This window comes from Haliaeetus albicilla, chromosome 4 (genome assembly GCF_947461875.1).
Source record: "Haliaeetus albicilla chromosome 4, bHalAlb1.1, whole genome shotgun sequence".
Taxonomy (NCBI): Eukaryota; Metazoa; Chordata; class Aves; order Accipitriformes; family Accipitridae; genus Haliaeetus; species Haliaeetus albicilla.
In genome coordinates this window covers 13,725,371-13,743,162 of record NC_091486.1, presented here as the reverse complement: position 1 = coordinate 13,743,162, position 17,792 = coordinate 13,725,371, and the positions used below count along the sequence as shown (strand labels likewise).

The following is a 17,792-nucleotide window of genomic DNA, read 5'->3' as shown; positions in this document are numbered from 1 at the left end:
TCCTTTCTCTCCTTGATGGCCTTGCAGTCATCAATGCCTGAATTCCTGCCTTTACATACCTCATTTTCTCTCTCTGCTGTCTCTGAGGAGGGCTCCATGCCCATGACCCAGTGTATGTGGTTTGATGCTAGTCACTGGGGTCTGAAGGGTAGTTGACATGGCTTGAGCAGACTTGGGCCTATCTAGGTGTGGAGAAGACCCCAGAAGTCTGGGATTCCCTGCCAGGAGCAGCAAAAGGAACTGTAAGCTTGTTGTGGGGCTTTCAGGCTCCTGACTCTATGCTGGAAGCCCCCAGACCGCAAAGGTTTGCGGGGTCCTTGCTGTGGAAATGGTCTGGGTTCCCTTAGCAGCCAGACGGTACTGAGGTCTGGGGACCAAGATGTCCTCACTCAAGTGTGGTCCTGCCAACACCCAAGGAGGAGATTCTTCCTATCAAACCATTTTACTACAGGTTTAGCTCCACAGACAAGGCAGCTCCTCCTGCTTCTCACCAAAATAGGTGACAGGAGAATCAGGCTCTTAAACTCAAGGGATCCAATGACAACTTACCATGTCCTCTGAATTATTCTGTCACAAGCATCTTGCATGTTTGATTTATCTCCTCTAAAATGATCAGTACACTGCTCATCAGTCAGCCTTATTTAACAACTAACATGCTGCAGGTGGTTTAGCAACCTGAGCATTTGGGCTGAAATAATTGCATTCTCTGGAGCCTTGTGCCTGAACTGGCAGGGAGCTGCTGGTGCCTTTGAAATGCTTGGGTGCTGTGGAGATGGGGGTACAGGGTGCCTGGGTGGATGGCCAGTCGGCCACCTGTATTGGGCTCTGTCCTTCTGCAGCATACCAACTCTCAGGAGCAGCAAATTTCAGTTTTACAGTGGATTATGAGGGCAAGGCTGAAGAAAGTGAAAACGTCTTTTCTCTTTTGGGCAATTAAAGAACCCAGGTTATTTTGCCTTAGGGATACAGCCCTACCTGCCTCGCGTGCTCCTACTTCACTGCAGGCTGCATTTGGTTGGCAAAGTGATACTTGCATGTATAGAAAGTGGGGGCACCTGAAAAGTCTACAGCGCTCACAGGAGGGCTGGCTTTTTGGAGAAGCTGAGTAGTCAGTACAGCAAGTTTCCCTCCTGCTTGCCATTTACCAAAGCCTAAATCTAATTGTAGGCATTAAGCTGCATATGAACTCTTGAAAACATATGACATCAGTTCTAGTTGCTGATCACTTTTGGTAAATTGGCTTGATACGGCCAAATGCTTTGAGTTGCTTTCCATTCCCCAACAGGGAATGAAAAAAGGAGGAAGCTCAAGGGCTGAGAGAGACCGGGTCTGGCCAAGCTAGCTCCAACACGATTCCTGTTTTAGCTGTCTATCCTCCCTGTAGGACCAGCTGTTTCTACAGGAGCCCTGCTCTGGGGCTTGTGCAAGTCGGAAGAAGACCGCACCAGTAACTCTGCACTTACAAAGGAAAAATACAGAAGTACAGAAAATACAAAAGACTCCCCTGAAATACATGAATAATGAATTAAAGAGTTAATGAATCCTCAAGAAGCCTTAAGTTTGCACACAGAAATCAGAGAAGGGAGATTCACCACTGCATTTCTCTGGCCAAACCCACAGATGAAGATTAACTGAAAGCCTTCAGGGACAACAAACAGAACAATGTTACTGTGAGACCAAGAGCTTTTTTGCCATATCTTCTCTGTGCATCACCATGGTATGCAAGTGCTGCTGTGGGTACAAGAGGAAATAACCTTATATTAATTCCTACATTCATCTCAGACGCATCCTGAAGTTTAAACAGTTCATAGTGCTCTTTTTTTATATTGGAACACTTCACTGCTTCCTCCATGGAAATCCCTCCATCTGGGGACACTCCACCGACGCGTTTCTTTGAGACTTGCTGCAGATATTTCCGTAAGTAATGTGCTTTGATTGCGTTCCTGTTCTTTCCACGTTCCCTGGGTGGGAGTGCTCGAGCAGACAGACATCGTGTGAGGAATGTTTGTGGGAGTGGGCTGTTTTGAGGCAATAGTCCAAAATATCCATGAAAGAGCTTCAGAATGGGAGTTGTGCAAATCTGCACTGACAAGCTGTTTCTAAGATGTATGCTCATCCAGGTGAAAAATTCTGAAGTGTACCATGTAACCAATGAGTCCCGTTGTGCCTGCTTATATTGCAGATCACTAATGTTGTTGAAGTACCTGAAACTGTTTGCAGAAACTACTTGACAAATAGTTCTGAAAAAAACCCACAACCAAAAACCTAAGAAAAGAACAGTTCATGGGGAGGGAAGGGGGAAGCAAAAGGCAGAAAATGAACAAGCTACTATTATTTTTTGTGAATTAATCACCCATCTCCAGATCTGACAAAATAACTCCGAGGAGGCTGGAGTCTCTTTTTGCTCTATTTTCAGACAGTGCTGGAAGCAAAAGTGCCAGAAATCTCTCTGCAAAGCCTGTTCTGATGAGATTTCTAGCCAGTTTCATGAATCAAGTTGGTTTGGATAAACTGTGAATAAGCCCTTGGGCAGAACTAGCAAATCATGGGTTCATTGATCACAGACACTCCTGTGCATGGGGTCTGACCCAACACTCAATAAAGGCAATGAGAAACCTACTGGGGCAGCTTATCCGATAGCTGTGGAGCCTCTTTGCAGTTCTCTCCAAAGCAGCTGGAGTCAGCGACTCCCGGATACTGAAAACTGGATGGGGGTGAATTTTGCTTATGGTCCATTCACCTAATTTACCAGGGTTTGCATCAGGCCCAGGGACAAGTTCTCTCCACTGTACACTGCTCATTTAAAAAACTGGTGTAGCCGATGACACCTAGTAAGAATCAAGTTCATCGTTTCCTCCTGCTGCTCTGATGCCTTGTTTCCCAGCAGTAATTAACAGGGATGGATGCCTACTTCTGGGATTGTTTAAATGTGGGGACAGTTTCAGGGCTCTCCCCGGAGGTTGTCTCCACACGTAACATGTTTTTTAAGTTATGTCCTTCTGTTGATCCCCTGTCTGAACAATTTCCAGTGGTGCTTGCTCTGAGCTCAAAGGTGTCTGCAGTCAACCCCATAATGATATTTGAGGAGAGCACTATTTCAAAAGGCTGCCTCTCCCGAAGCGTGCTGTATGTTTTAAATGTGACAGGCTACATGAGAGGACCTGAGACATTTGAGAAAGCTTGGGAACTTTTAATCCTTGAGCCTGAGCCCAGCCATACTTTCTGACTTTGGTTTGGGAGCCTCTGATTCAAACACACCCTTTTCACCTGGCATCCAAGCCTGGAGCAGACTGTGTCCCCTCTCCTGTCCAGAGGAGGCTAGAAGTCTTAAAAAATCAAATTCTGTCAGAAGCTTTTGCCTCAAAATGAGTTCTCCAACATGGTAAGAATGACTGATCTTGTGAGATTTCATAATGGTGGAAATCTTGTGAGACTGTCCCCTACCTTTCTTTGAAATGCTCCCCCACCGCTGCCCTCCCCCGTCCCTGGGTTCCTCCTGTGCACCCAAATCCCAGCCTCAGTCTAAACTAAGCATAAAGTTACAGCCACTGCTTTGAGCCACAGATAAAACCTTTCATACCCCTCTGTATCTTAAGGGCATTTCAAAAAGAGAGGATAAAAATATCTACAGAATCAAGCATGGGAAGAACTCAATTTGAGATAAGGAAGAGTGAGTTCATGAGGTTTGGGTCTTCACCAAGTAATTATGGGATAATTAATGAGATACATCTGTGGACCCAGCTGAGCTGTACTTTGGTGGTGATGGTAAAAGGCAGTTTAAAAGGCAGCATGTCCCACTAGTCTGTCTGGGCAATGTTACTGTGGTGGTTGGAGTTTGCTGAATGCTCCTCAAGGGTGAAGTCATCGGCTTTATGGTATAGGGGTTAGTAGTTGTTTCTCAGGAGCACAACAGTGCTGTTGTAGTGTGATTGCAACATGCATAAGACCTGCTTGCTCTCTAGCTGCTTCTAATTATCCTGTTGCCCTCCTGGTTGTATTTGCTATGCTGCCCTCAATGGATGCTGCCCTTGAATGCAAATACTGTGAGTTCTCAGTAGACAGGGAGTTCAGAGGTCTTTGCTAGGTTTTTTTGGCTTATAAGCACAACTGGAGCATGTTTGAAGGACTGGTTTGTATGATAAAGAGGGAGAGAATACAGGTTTCTAAGTTCCCCTTGTATCACAGCTTGACAACCTCTCCTTGCCTTGTAGTCCCTCTGAGAAATGAAAGAGTTAATGGATTCTCCAGCATCTTTATCATTCCTGCAGAATAATCACTGTTTTAAAGATGCCTGCCTTGATATTACAATGTAATAATCTGCCTGACTAAACCCTAAAAATCTGGTGGCTGGTAGATAAAAATCATTGAGAATGATCGTTTCATCTGAGGCATCAATAACTTCAGCAGAGCTGTTAGGACAACAGCTCAGCTGCTCAGAAAATGGCAAAGAAATTTTTTTTTGTGTTAAGTAGCTTACTTTGCTTGCCTTGCAAACTCCAGCTGAGGCTCCTGGGGGTCAGGTTTTCTGGAGGTGGAAATCCAGTATCGAATGTCTGATGGGGCATCAGGGCTAACGATCCTGCTTGTGAGGCTGTGTGAAAAGATAATATGTGTGTTGAGAAGTAAAAGCACTGACTGAATGATCATTCGATTGTGGAGTTGTGGGCCCAGTTCTTGTTTCTGTGGCTAGTTTTCCGCACAACCTTGCGATGGTTGCTTTTTCTCCTTGTCCTTACATTGGCCCAATTGCTGGACCAGTCTTGCAGTAGGTGGAAGAGAGCAGGAGAGATTGGACCTCCCATCTGCTTCTTCAAGCGGTCTGGACAGCCCACAGCTGGCAGGGTTTCTGCCTGGAGTGACTTGAGTCAACCGAGAGCCGAGGCAGCAGGGCAGTATGATCCCTATCTCCATATGGGCTGTCACTGTGCTCCTGAGCAGCTGTAGCACCAAACTGGGCTTGTGGAGCCATATGCCATGCTGGAGATGGGACTTGCAGGGAGCATCCTCAAAGCACTGGTTTTCCTTCAGAGCTTTTCTTTTAGAAGGTGGATAGTCCTCTGTCACTTCTTCCCTGCCTGGTGGCAGTGTTACTTGAACTAACAGCCCTCAGTTGGGAGGCTGATGCAGGAAGACAGGTTGGAGTGAGCCTGTGTTTGAAGGGGTCTCTGTTCTGGTTAGGGTCAGACGCTGTTACCATAGGGGCAGTTAACTGAGGGGGTATCAGTAGACAGCAGGCCATCTCTCCCTCTAATTTTCCTTTCCTGCCTGTTACTTAATAAAACTACTGAGAAGGCGGCTGCATTAACTTTACTTTTATGTTTAATTCTGTGACTGCAGTAAAAGCCAGTATTTGAGAAGTCACTGAATACAGGATAGAATTGGTTCTATAATAATAATAATAACAACTTGTTTTCCCTCTTTGAAAATAAATATGGTCCTTAGTAGAAAGATTTACCCGTTGCTGGCAGTCAATCAGCCAGGACAATTTGGGCTCTGAGTACTTGATTAGAATAACTTTAAGGAAAATTGCCTTCCTGAATCAAGTAAGGATCCATTAACCTGATGAAACAGGGGTTTGCTTATCTGAGAGGTTAAGACTCAAAACACAGCCTGGGCTGCATTAGATGAGGCCTCTTTTAGAATGGCATAAAGACGGAAAGTAATAAAAACACCATCTGTCATGTCTAGTCAATCAGATCTAGTATAAGAGAGGAATTATTCCTCTGACTCTACCGTTATAAGATTGTCTGTTTGTTAACAATGGGAAGTGTCAGGAATGCTGAAAACTGGTCTTATTCCCTCAAATTATTTCTAGCTGTCTTTATCTTGGAGAGAATGAATATTAATCTGAGTTTATACAGCAGAGAAATATTTCTAGATGAGTACAACGCTAAGGCATTCCATGTTGAGTCTCTTTAGTGATTTATTGTTAGAGGTGAAACTGAATGGGAGATGGAGAAAAAGTGCCATGTACGCTTTGCTTCTGAAAGTGATTATTTCTATAAACAAATCTCTTGCAAGTTGCTGAGCTCTCAAAGGTTCTTTGAAATCAATTGAATATATACTTCTCGAGTGGCCCTCTGCATCTGAAAGGACTGGCATGGCTAGATCTTCCCATGTAGCCTAGGCATTGCTGGGGGTCGTGGAAAAGGTGCTTGCAATTTTTGGCATGGATTTATCAAAGCTAATAAATGTTGGCACTAATGGATTTCTGTCAGTGAGTACCAGTGTGCTCTCCTCTGTATACTGAGGGCTATACAGGAGCACTTGGAGACATCTAAAGGCTGAATGCCAAACAAGCAAAGACATGCCAGCTGTGGGCACAGGAGATGGAAGGGGTGGTGGAAAGTCTACACCAGCCTATCCCCAGCACTGCTGCTCATCACCTGGGTGGAAATGCCATCTCCCCTTGTCATGTACCACAGATGAGACTGCAGTGGATATATTAACTGACCTGAATGGGCACATCTTCATCATCTGTCAACTCTTACCGTAGCTGGCACGTGCCTGTGCTAAGTCACAATGCGTGTGTACCATTCCCATCTTGCTATTGCAGCTGATGAGCTTTTCCTCGTGTGCCAGGCAGATGTGCTCTCCAGAGAAACAGGTTTAAGAGAGCAAGTGCTGGCACTAGTGAAGCCTCTGCTAGGTCTGGATCTTTTGCTTTGCTCAGGTACAGATGGGATTGGCTGCCGGTGAGTAATAAATGTAAAGAAGGACCAGATCAATAGCTGATAGCTCACCACCAGGAAGTCTGCAGAGGGTTTGTATCCTTATAGTATACGTATGAGGAACTGATTAGAAATAGATTAGGAAAGCAGAAGGGCTGGAGGTGAGTGTAGTAACCTGAAGAGTGAATGTGCCTTAATCTGACTTCATTAAACCACCTGCTGTTGTGTAGGACTCATGCTCCGAGCCTGTGTCTGCAGTCACTCAAAATGCATGGGCCGGCTCTGCTCCTGGTGAAGCCAGCAAGGCTCTGGTGGCCTGCAGGTGCAATAAGAGCAACATACATCATTGCCTGCTGCTTGGGCAGCTGCCCTGCATGTTCAGCACTGCTCTGTAGATTCTGGGTGGCCACAAACTGGAAGACACCAGAGGTGGTTTATGTGTGCCCATGGGAAAAACATTTCTGTGTTCAGGGTTGCTGTTTGCACAAATGAAGCAAGTAGAGTGTTTGCAGGTATGTGATGCAGGACTCAGCGGTTGTGTGATGGGCACAACCCCATGCAAGATCCCAGGAGGGAGACAGGCTGGGGACAGAAGAGGAGGGTTAAAGCAAGTGCCTGATACAATATTCAGCCATAGCCAGAAGATGTGCTTCGGTTAAGCTACTGAGACAGGAGAGGTTATTTCTGGGAGAAAGGCATGTTGAGCAGAGGGAAGTTAACATGTGCTGGGTGGGTGGCATCTGGGAAAGGCTGAGCACCCCTGGTTCCGCTGATATCAGGTAGATCAGATGCCACTCAGCTCCTAGGAAAAGTGGACCTCTTTGGGGGAATTAGCCTAAGGAGAAAGAGGCACAGATGAATTTTTCCTCCTATATATATAGAGTGTAACCTTTCTCCCCACCAAACTCAGAGGGGACTTGCCACCAGTGCCAGTGGAGAGCAGACTGCCCTGGGCACAGGATGGCCAGGACAAAATGAATTGTGCTACAAAGTGTCAGGGTCCCTGGAGACCCAAAAGCTGTATGTTTAGATCAACGTTTAAAGAAACAAGGCAAAAACAGTCTCTAATTTTGTGCCAGTCCCTCTGGGACCTGATGCAGGGGAAACTCACATGACTGCACTTCCTGCTGGAGCTGGTGAGAGGTACTCGCGCTCGCCATATTAACAAATTGATCCCCATGGTCGCTGCGGGGGGAGGCTGAAAAGAATGGATGGCACTGCAAGCTCGTTATGAAAATGCAGAGAACCAGAGTTAATGAATCTTGGATGAGCCCCTGATCTGCCTGGCCCTTGGTGTGGCAGTGGAGAGAGCTGGTCAGGGAGGATCTGATTAACATCTCAGTGGAAATGACAGTCCCTAGAATGCAGGTCATATCATATCTGTCTGTGCTTGCATCTGGGAGAGGTCACTGTCAGAGAGCTGAGATCTCTCTGGATTAGATCTGCAGGGTTTTTTATCAGAACAGAGGTATTTTGGGGATTTACATATTCTCTGTCCCTGGCAGCTTGCCCTGATGAAATACTGATTACACAATTGCGATCTAACTTAAACTGTTGTCAAAAAATCAGCTGTGTGCTGGGATATGGTGAGAATACACTCTCCATGGTGGAAAAGATTTAAAATTGCGCAGTCCATTATGTCTCCTGACACAGAGAAGCTTGCAAAGAATAAAACAATCAAGCTGTTTACTGTGGGTGCATGGAAAAAATCGAAAAAGCCGAAATTAATGCCTTCTCTGAGATTCTCCTAGTCCTGTAGCTGGATTAATGAATGAAACCATTTGCCCTAGATGTACAGGAGATTAGTGCTGCTTGACTCTCATTTTACAGCCAGTGGAGTTAAGGTTAGGAAACTTGAAGTATGTGCTCAAGGTGCTTGACAAGTAGCGTAGTCAGAACTGAAGCCGGGGGTCCTGCTGCCACATCCTGTAGCTGTGCCCTCTCCTTCACTGCGTGATAGACCCCCGGTGCTGGGCATCCCTGTGAGCTGGCTGCGACGAATAGAGTAGTTAGAGGATTCCTGCTTTCTCATTACCAGCTGCCACTTGCTGAAGGAGAGGCTAGTAGTGAGTAAAAGCAGCTTTCTACTCCGGGGCTGGGTGGGAGAGGGTGCAGGACTTACCACCAGAGAGGAGCTACTGGCCAGCTGAAGGGTCAGTGCGAATAGGGGAATTCCCAAGGCAGTATCTGTCCCGCAGGCTGGAAGTGAGCATGGAGAGGAGGGCAATGCACCCAAGGGACGACTGAGACACTGGATGCCACTGTCTTTCATCATTCCTCCAGACCCAAGGCTGCTGCAAGCTGCGACGTCTTCAGTAGCTGAGCTATCCCTCAGACCCTGTGTCAGAATAAATCAGTAGCTGTTTTTTCTTTGCTGTGATAATACTACTGGCAGGGCAGCTTAATGGATAGACTGCTGGGCTGGCATGCAAGAGGTTTCAGCGGAATCTGCCTTCATCAGGATGTTTTTTTTCCCTCTTTTGCTCATCTCTGAAATGGAGATACTGATATCTGCTCAGTGAAATGCCCCCAGACCTGCTGCTGAAAGGCACTATCTAAGATCCTGCTTCTGATACCACCAGGAAGAAAACGTTCTTGGGACACCAAACAGTCCTCAAGTGCTTTTCCAAAGTCCTGCTATACCACATCCATCTTTCTTCCAGCTGCAGGGACCTCCCACCTTCTCACTCCATGAAGGAGACAAGCCAGCCTGAGCCCCAGGCAAGTGGACAGGGTAAACCTTCAGTTTTTAATGTTTCCATGCTCTCCCTGTTATTTGGAGGTTTTGGACAGAGAGCCTGAGTTATGCCTCAGACAGACAACTGTGGTGTTGGGTGTGTGAGGGGCTAGCACACCTAGTTTGTTAGGGCCATAAAAAAGACATTCAGAATTGATCATTTACACCCTCGCAAATCAGACAGCACTGACTAATGTGTTAGAAACTGAGGTCATGTTCCCTTTTACACCTGTCTTGGCTCTCCTTTTCTTGATTTGTTTTTTTTCAGAGCACTGTCTCTGTTGCTGACTTTATATACCTTTGTGCACAGTAAAACTATCTATTGTATTAACTAGGGACTGTCTCTAAGAAGAGGACAACATTCCTAAAATGCTTTAAATCACTGTAATGGGAAAACAAAGGCCAAGAAGGAAGGGCAGAACATAGAAATATCCCAGGGACTGGACATGTTCCCATGGGTCCAGATTGCCTGGGGCACCTGGATGTCCATTTTCTCTATGTCTTGAACGTACTAAAATCTGTGCCAGCAGTCAGCTCTGAGTTGGGGGCATGGTACCTTATCCCACAGCATCAAGTACAACTTAGAACTGGAGGGGAAAATAGCTGGAGAGAAATTTAAGAGGTCACTTAGCCTGTCTTCTTACTGACAGCCTAAATAGTTAAATTATTCCTGATTTTCTATGCAAAATACAGATTCCTTGGTATTTGCTTACTGTTAATCAGTGGTCTGTTTTGAAAGAGCACAAGTCTTATTCTGGAGCCAACTTCCAATTTTTTGCAGTGGTTTTGTGATGCTCACATCTTGAGAGCCTTGACAGTAATTTAAATGTCTGGTTGTGTTTTGTTTGTGCTGGGGTTTCTTCATTTCCTGCTTCAGCTGATCAGCTCTATCTTTTCCTGTGTTTTGCTTGGACATTCCCTCCAATGAAGAGAAAAATCCTAATTTTCCCATGCTATGACAGTCTCTTAAAAAGTTGTTCAGAAAGAAAAGCCCTTTCCTGCTCTGTTCCCCCCCTCCCAATCTTCTAACAGAAGTCACAAGCATTACCAAGTAAAGCTTTTTATTCTTCCCCAAAACTATTCTCCCTCCAGCTTTTCTTCTCTATTGCATTGTCTGGCCTGTAGTGCTCATACTTCTTTTCTGCTTGTTTTTCACAGTGCTTGCCCAGAGTCTCATACTGTTAGCTTTGCCATGCTGTGCTTTGTACTTATCTATGGTACATCTTCTTAAAATATGACTAACACTCCCTGGATCCTGGCCATACATCCTACATTCTGGATTTAAATCCTTCTTACCATCTATCTTTTCTTTAATATATCTTGTGTGAATAGCCCGCTCTTTTGTAGCCATAATTAAAGTTTTGCTTTGGTCGTCCTTTCACAAGCCACTTACAATTTACCATCATCTTTTTATGAGTTGTTTGTGCTGTTCTTCCTTTCACTTCAGCCTGTGCATCCCTTGTTTCTCTATCAAATGACTCAACACCTGTAGGATTTTATTCCTCATTTCATTTTGAAATTTGACCTGTGATCAGCTTAGGCTGCTTGCTGTTGCACATATATGTAGCTATTGCTGCATGTTTCTCTTCACTGTAAAGTTTGGATGTCTCTCAGTGTTTCCCTAGTGCATCTTTCTAGTCCTCCTGCCCAGTTCCACTGGGTCAACTTTTGTTCAGCTAATAGCAGAGTTCATTAGGAACTACGTATCTGTTTGTAGCCTTGACTGTATTTTGTGTGTTGAGCCTTGAGGTATTTTCTGTGTGAGGGACATGGGGCCATGAAGCAGGTGGGACTGGGATTTCAGTGCAACAAAGAGGGGAAGGATGCAGGTGGCTTCAGGGGCATGATGTGTGATAATGGAGACCCCATTTTGCTCTACTGCTGAACATACAGAATTTCACTGCGAGCCATTTCTGTATCTGCAGAAAATATCTGGGGTTTTCCACTGCAGAGGAGAGCCTCTCTGAAAGGAAGTCACAGCAGTTTAGAGGTGGTTATGGGGAGAAAGCAGAAGGAAATAAACAGCAGAAGCATGGTAGAAAAAATGTTGATCCTCCTTCAAGAAGCTCATGGCTTTAAGGTGAAAAAGTGTCTGGGAGGATGGCATGTCGATATTATGTCTGCATTCCTGTGTGACACATGAAGAACCGGGAACTGAAGTCAGTCTGTCAAAAGGTGATGAAACCCTGTGTCTTCTCACAGCCTTAAGTACTAAAAGACGTGTATAGTTAAGGACAGCTCTGTAGCTGGTGTACAGTGTCAAAAGTTTGGATTTACAGCCAGCTGTAAATCCTGTCGAGTCACAGGTCCAGTCCCTGTTCTCATCCAGAAGTAGTAATTTTAATGAAAGATAGTGTAGCTGCAGCACAAAGTGATTGATCATGAGCATCCTTGAAAGATGCCATACAGCCTTAGTTATAAGCTGTATTCAAGGAGAAAGGCAGATTCCCTATGACATCTGGGAGCTGAGCCGAAATGACTTCAGTTTCACTTCAAGATCAAAAATAAACGAAAGTTTAACTATTTTATTGGTGACCAAAGGACTGCTGTTGTGAAGTGAAACATTAACAACAGGGTGAGAGCAAGCCAGGATTGCTCAACAAGGTTCATCTTCAGGTGCAACAGACCTGGCATCGTTCAATGCGCAGAAAGCAGCAGACATGGCAGAGGGGGAAGGCATGCTGCAGGCTGCAAAGGAAGCCCAAGCTGGTGAGAGAATTTTTTAAAGATTTCTTCTTGCTAATCATACAAAAAGGCACCAGGAGGGGACGAGAAGTTTCTCTGATTGTTACAGGTTGACTAGTGACCAGATGACAGGCTCTTAAATACAGATTCGGTACTTGATATTGTTAGTGATATTAATCTAAATACCTTTACAATTCTGAGTCTGCAAGGACTGGTGAATAGAGCAGAGATGCAGGTCTGAAAAATTCTGGCATATTTTCCTTGTTGTTCAAGTGATTTGATACATTTGATACATTTTCTTAAATTACTTTGAAGTTTGAGAGAAGTCTGCAGGCAATGGAAACCAGTCTTGATCAGTATAAATCAGTTAAGCCATGCTCTTTCCTGTAATCAAAGAATTGGAGAAAATAAGCCAGAAGAGACCTGGAGAGGTTATCTCGTCCATCCAGGGCGAGGTCATTAAGCCCAAAGTGTTGCTGGCACAGATTCACCTAGCTTCTTATAACCTGACCTTGGAAAGAGAGAAAGAGGAGAGAAACACTGATATGGTAAAAGGGCTATAAAAATATGGCCAGTGTATATGAATTCAAAACAAGACTCATTATTAAGAGACCAGTGGGGCTGAGCTGAAAATCAAGAAGGGATTGTACCACAAGATGAATGCAGATAAAAATGAAGAGATCAGTTGAGTATAAACAGATTAACGTGCACAGTACTGCAGCAGGAAGCAGTGAGAATCTGAGGATTGTAAATGCAAAGGGAAAATGCAGATTGTCTTCCTGTGGATTTGGAAACCAGAAAAAATTAAATGATGAAGTGAAAGTCATAGAAAAATGTATTCATGGGAACTTCTGGCTATGCAAGGCATCTGGTAGCTGAATATTACATTTAAGCATGAATCATCCTGCAGATTCCCCACTTGCATGAAGGATAACTCAGAAAAGAGGAAATTTTACAGAAAGCAGTCCTTGCTTTTGTGCTCACCAGTTGAAGTTGTTTAGCACATGATTTTCATAGAAATTCAGGAGGGCACCTCATCCACCTGCCTTCTCTGGGACAGGACCCGATATTTAGCCAGTCCCTAATACGTTCTTACATCACAGGCATTAGGGATTGCCTGAATCCTGCAGCCCCAGCCGCACCGTCTCTGTTCCACTGCTCACCTGTCCTTGCAGAAAGGGAATTTGGCCAAAAGCAGCCCCAAATCTTTTTTACTGAAAAGAAAGTCAGTTGTTTTTCTCATCTTACCCTCAACAAAAATGGAGAATAGTTGGTCTCTGTGGCTGCTTTTCCTGTCAATGGGTAAGGGTAGCATTTGGTAGTCTTCTTCCCTGAATTTAATCTTTTTCATTCCAGAGCCACAAAGTGGTTTCTCCCATTTAGCAACATTATTTTGAGTTCATACCCTGTTCTCCTCTAGGCTTGCTCCATCCTGGTTTCAGACACAAACATGAGCAGCACGCTGGCTGTGCTGATGTTCTCTTTGCTCATGGAAAAGCTGAGGACCTGCGTGTTTCATAGCCTCCTAATCTGATGGGAAATCATTGACAGCTACTCTGAGAGGGATTTCGCAGTTGCCCACTATATGGGTATTTCATATGGACCGTCTTTTCCTGGTGAGGCATTAGAGACACTAGAGGTAGGATACATCACATCCACAGCTGCTCTAGCAGTTACACCACTTACCCTGTCACCAAAGAATAAAACAGTCTGGCTCGAGAGCATTTCTTCCAATCCAAAATGGTTGTTTGTAATCCTTATTCTCCTTTTGGTGTTTAGAAGGGATTATCTGATAAAGTATCTCTCTGGTTATGGAGGAACAAGCCTGGGTTGTCCTAACCTGCCTTTTTGAAGGCAGTGGTGATGCTTGTCCTGCTTCTGCCCTTCACAAGGGAAGTAGTTCAATACTACATTCAGCACTTGAAGGTGAACTTCATCAGGCTCTAATGATTTGAGCACATTTGAGATATCCAAATATTCTTTAAGTGGTTTTTGTCTCATTTCACCCATATTCCTACTAGTTCATTTTAATGGTGTTACATATCTTGTTGCAATTTATTTTTTTTTAGTGAAGACAAAAAGGACACAACTTTTCTGGCTTCTCTGGATGAGCTTTTATTTGCTCATTTTCTAGTTTAAATAACAGACTTTCATATTCCTTCCTCTTTCTCCAATATTGACAGCATTTCTAACATCTTTTCTTATTGCCTTTTGTGTCCCCCTGCTAGCTGTAATTCGTTTTGTGCCTTAGCTTTGCAGCTTCTGTCACTCCATGCTTGATCTGTTTGTTTATACTTGTCTTCAGAAATGCCACCTTATTTCCATTTGTGGTACAATTCCTTCCTGATTTTCAGCCCAGCCTCACAGGTCCCCTTCTATCAAGTGTTATTCTGAATTCATTTGTATCTGAGGTGCTTGCAGATTTATTCTCTTTAACTTGTTCTTGCCGTTTGCCATGAGTTACTGTTTATTACCAGCCATTTGAATTCCTTTTTTCCCTTTCTGTCTCAGAAAACCTTCTGGCAGCTAATGGCCTAAACATCTCTGCAGTGTATTTGACAAGTAGTACGTTAATCCCACCAACTGATACGTTTTTTTCATGCTAGTATTAAAAAAAAAGTTAAAAATAATCATTTAGCTTATGTGACGCACAGGGCTGTGTACACACTCAAGAAATATAGCTGCAGGATGCTGAAAATATTAAGGAATCACATTGCAGCAGCGTGGGAGCCCTGTGCAAGGGATGGTGAAACCTTTTCTGTCTTCCTTTTGTATTACTCCTTTAATAACTTTGCTGCAGTGTTTGCTCTGCTCGCCTGTGCATGGCAGAATATAGCAGGTTTCTACTGGGAGTTGTCTAGAGATACTTAGGGTGGTAAAAGACACCACCAGAAGCCTCAGAAATATTCCTGCTGCCTCTGGCACAGGGTCAGACTTGCAGGACACAAGAGCACATGCTAACCTGGTGTGCAGGTGACAGGACCAACGTGCACAAGTCCTGTTCCTTGCACTGCCCCCAGTGTTGGGTATGCTTTTGAGTCACTCTTGCCCATGAAATGGGTTTAACAAACCCTAGCTCCCTGGTGGCTGTTTGTAGCACCTGAGAAGGGACCTAGGTGAAAAGCAAGGTTGCGCAGGTGTGCAAATCACTGGGAGGGCTGAAGATGAGGAGCTGGTCTCTGACAGTAGGGGGGAGGTACCAAACTGTTGCTTGGCCACTGTAAAAGAAAAACGGAATAAGAAACAGTAGACCTTCCTGGCCTGATCTGAAGTTTGGGCTTCATGTCTAGCTGCCCAGTTAGCAGGAGTGAAGCAGGATCCCCGGGGATCTTCAGAGGAAGCAATGCACATGAGGGGATGTGGAGAGTAATTATGCTTCCTCTGTGCACTCTGTCACATCTGAGTCCCTTATCTGTTTTCCATGTCTTGTTAGCAATAACTGAAGCCAGATTAAGGATCTGTGGTGTGAGTGAAAGCCTCTTTCCTGGTTTGTCAGCTGCAAACCTGATTCCTGTGATACCCGATACCATACTAGCAGCAACTCAGTATTGGAGCTAGGGATGACTTTATGGAGACTCCTTGTACCAGCTGCGGATTCTGGATGTGGTCTGTACTTTTGCTGATAAGAAAAGGGAGAAATATTTGGGAAAATTCTTTGAACATTTGCCTTTTAAAGAAGCCAAATGTAAGGGGAAGAAAAAACCCCTGCACTGTGCCGAGAATGCTGCAGAACCACAGCCACTGAGGATCGTTTATGGGAGGGTTGTGAATTTTGCTCTGTAATTACAACTGGCACTGGAAGAATACTGATGAAGAGCTCCTCTATTCCTGTGGGAAGGGCATGGAAGGAGTGACAACAGGGTACCTGCAGGGACCTGAGCCCACATAGCTGCAGGGGGAATCCAGGGACTCCCAGCACAGCGTAGGATGCATTTGCCACCTAAGGAGCCCCGAGGTGGCCTTTTGGATAATCGGAAGTAGAGACAGGGTTTGGGGCTGCTCCTGGGTGCCGGCTGTGCCCTCCAGATTAAACTGTCCCATAGGAAAAGGCAAGGTCATTCCAGGGAATTGGTGCAGGAATGAGCACTGGGTCACTTCACTCCTGGGATAGCAAAGAAATAATTTAACACAGTGCAGGCATCCGTGACATCCAGTGTCCAAGGGTTTGGCGTGATGAGCATTTTAGTAGTTATGACTTTGGATGAATGTGTGACTTTTCAGTGGAATGAGATCCCTGCAGAATAAACCTGTCATTACTGCATCGAGAGGGAGATTCACACTCTGCTCTTAAATCTGCAGGCTGTAGGGGTATCTGGGACCTGGGATTTTTATTCAGCTCACATCTGTTCAGCATACAGTGTTGTGCTGGCTGGTGCACGTATGATAGCTGGGGGCATGCCAAGCAAATAGGAGGTCCGTGCCATGAAGTGCTGACAGCCCCAACCTGTGAATGATTTAGGCTGCGTTCCCTGACGCTTCTTGAACTCTGGAGTTGTCTTTCCTGGTAGCATCTCCCTCCTCTTTCTGCCCTGGCTGCACAAATGTGCTCAATTAGGGTTAACTCAAACTGAATCAAACTTCATGCCCGAGGTTGGAAATCTTCCCAGTCAACTCACCACAGCCACATAGCATGGTGGGAGACAAAGCAAGAGGGGAGATGAACGCTTTTCAGAGAAACGAATCCAAGGAAACTTTGTTCACTTTTATTTCTGCAGGAGATGATCCCCCCAAAGGAGATTTCCCTGTTCAGAAAAAATCCCCGGTGAGTGTTACAGCTGGTTTCCTTTTCTTTGCTTTCTGCTCAGCTTGCTCTAAACATTGCAAGATCTCTCTGTTCTTTCCTCTGTTGTGCTCTGGCTAGAGACAAACACCCTTTCTTGCAGAGGATTGAAATAAGCATTAACAACTCAAGGCAAAAATCCCTCCACTAACCAGATTAAGTTAAGACAGTGCCTCTTAAAGGGAAAAAATGAACTGTCTGAATGTTCGGGAAAAAGGGTAAGGGTTTTGATTGCTGCCTTTTTCCTGAACACTACTTTCCTTGTGGGAAAAGACTTACTTCTCAGAAGTGGAGGGGGATGTTGTGCGTGGGAGGGAGGGAGGGACCTGACCTGTGCATTTGCTTAGTTTGATGAAACCCACCAGGGAAAGGTCCCCAGATGCTGCAAAGCAGAAGGAAGTACAGGGATTGAGGACAGGCCACTGATGTGTGTTACAGAGCCCAGCTGTAGTGCCAAAGTCTCAGGTTTACATCTCTGGCTCTGATTTAAAGCCAGAGTCCGGTGAATATTTTGTTGCCTTGCAGCTTTGATGTTTGTGCAGGTTTTCAGGCTAATTCTGATTGAGTGCTTGACCCCTAAAAACTGTACACTGTATTGACTTCAGGGAGAACAGGACTTGCGTTGCACCTGCTTGGACTGGCAGGAAAACATGGTAATACTTGCTCTTAAAGCTCACACTCATGTCATTAGCAAGCCACCTATTTAATTCCCAATTTTAAGTACTGTGCAGACATTAACTATTGTATATCCAGAGCTCCTGGGAAATACTAATCTTTGTCCCATTTTGCAGCTAGTCAGCAAGGAGAGGTGAAAACAAATGTCTCCTGTAGCTGGCACTTTAAATGACCTTTCTTTTTTTCCAAAGTCACAGAGTACCAACTTCCCCAGTATCTTTAAGAGCTGCATAATCCTGCAGAT

The 17,792-nt window shown here is 44.8% G+C and overlaps 1 protein-coding gene across 8 annotated transcripts in view; it reads left to right on the top strand.

Moving 5' to 3' along the window:
- The first annotated feature begins 1,741 nt into the window (after positions 1-1,741).
- Positions 1,742-17,792, top strand: part of SLC15A2 (solute carrier family 15 member 2) — a 55,610-nt gene continuing 39,559 nt past the window's right edge. The window contains exons 1-3 of one of the 8 annotated variants that reach the window (XM_069780977.1): positions 8,494-8,737; positions 8,870-9,405; positions 16,809-16,855. In XM_069780977.1, coding sequence (XP_069637078.1) covers positions 9,363-9,405; positions 16,809-16,855 — 90 coding nt within the window. In that variant the 5' untranslated portion in view covers positions 8,494-8,737; positions 8,870-9,362. The other 7 variants (XM_069780974.1, XM_069780981.1, XM_069780976.1 and 4 more) reach the window with 7 other exon arrangements.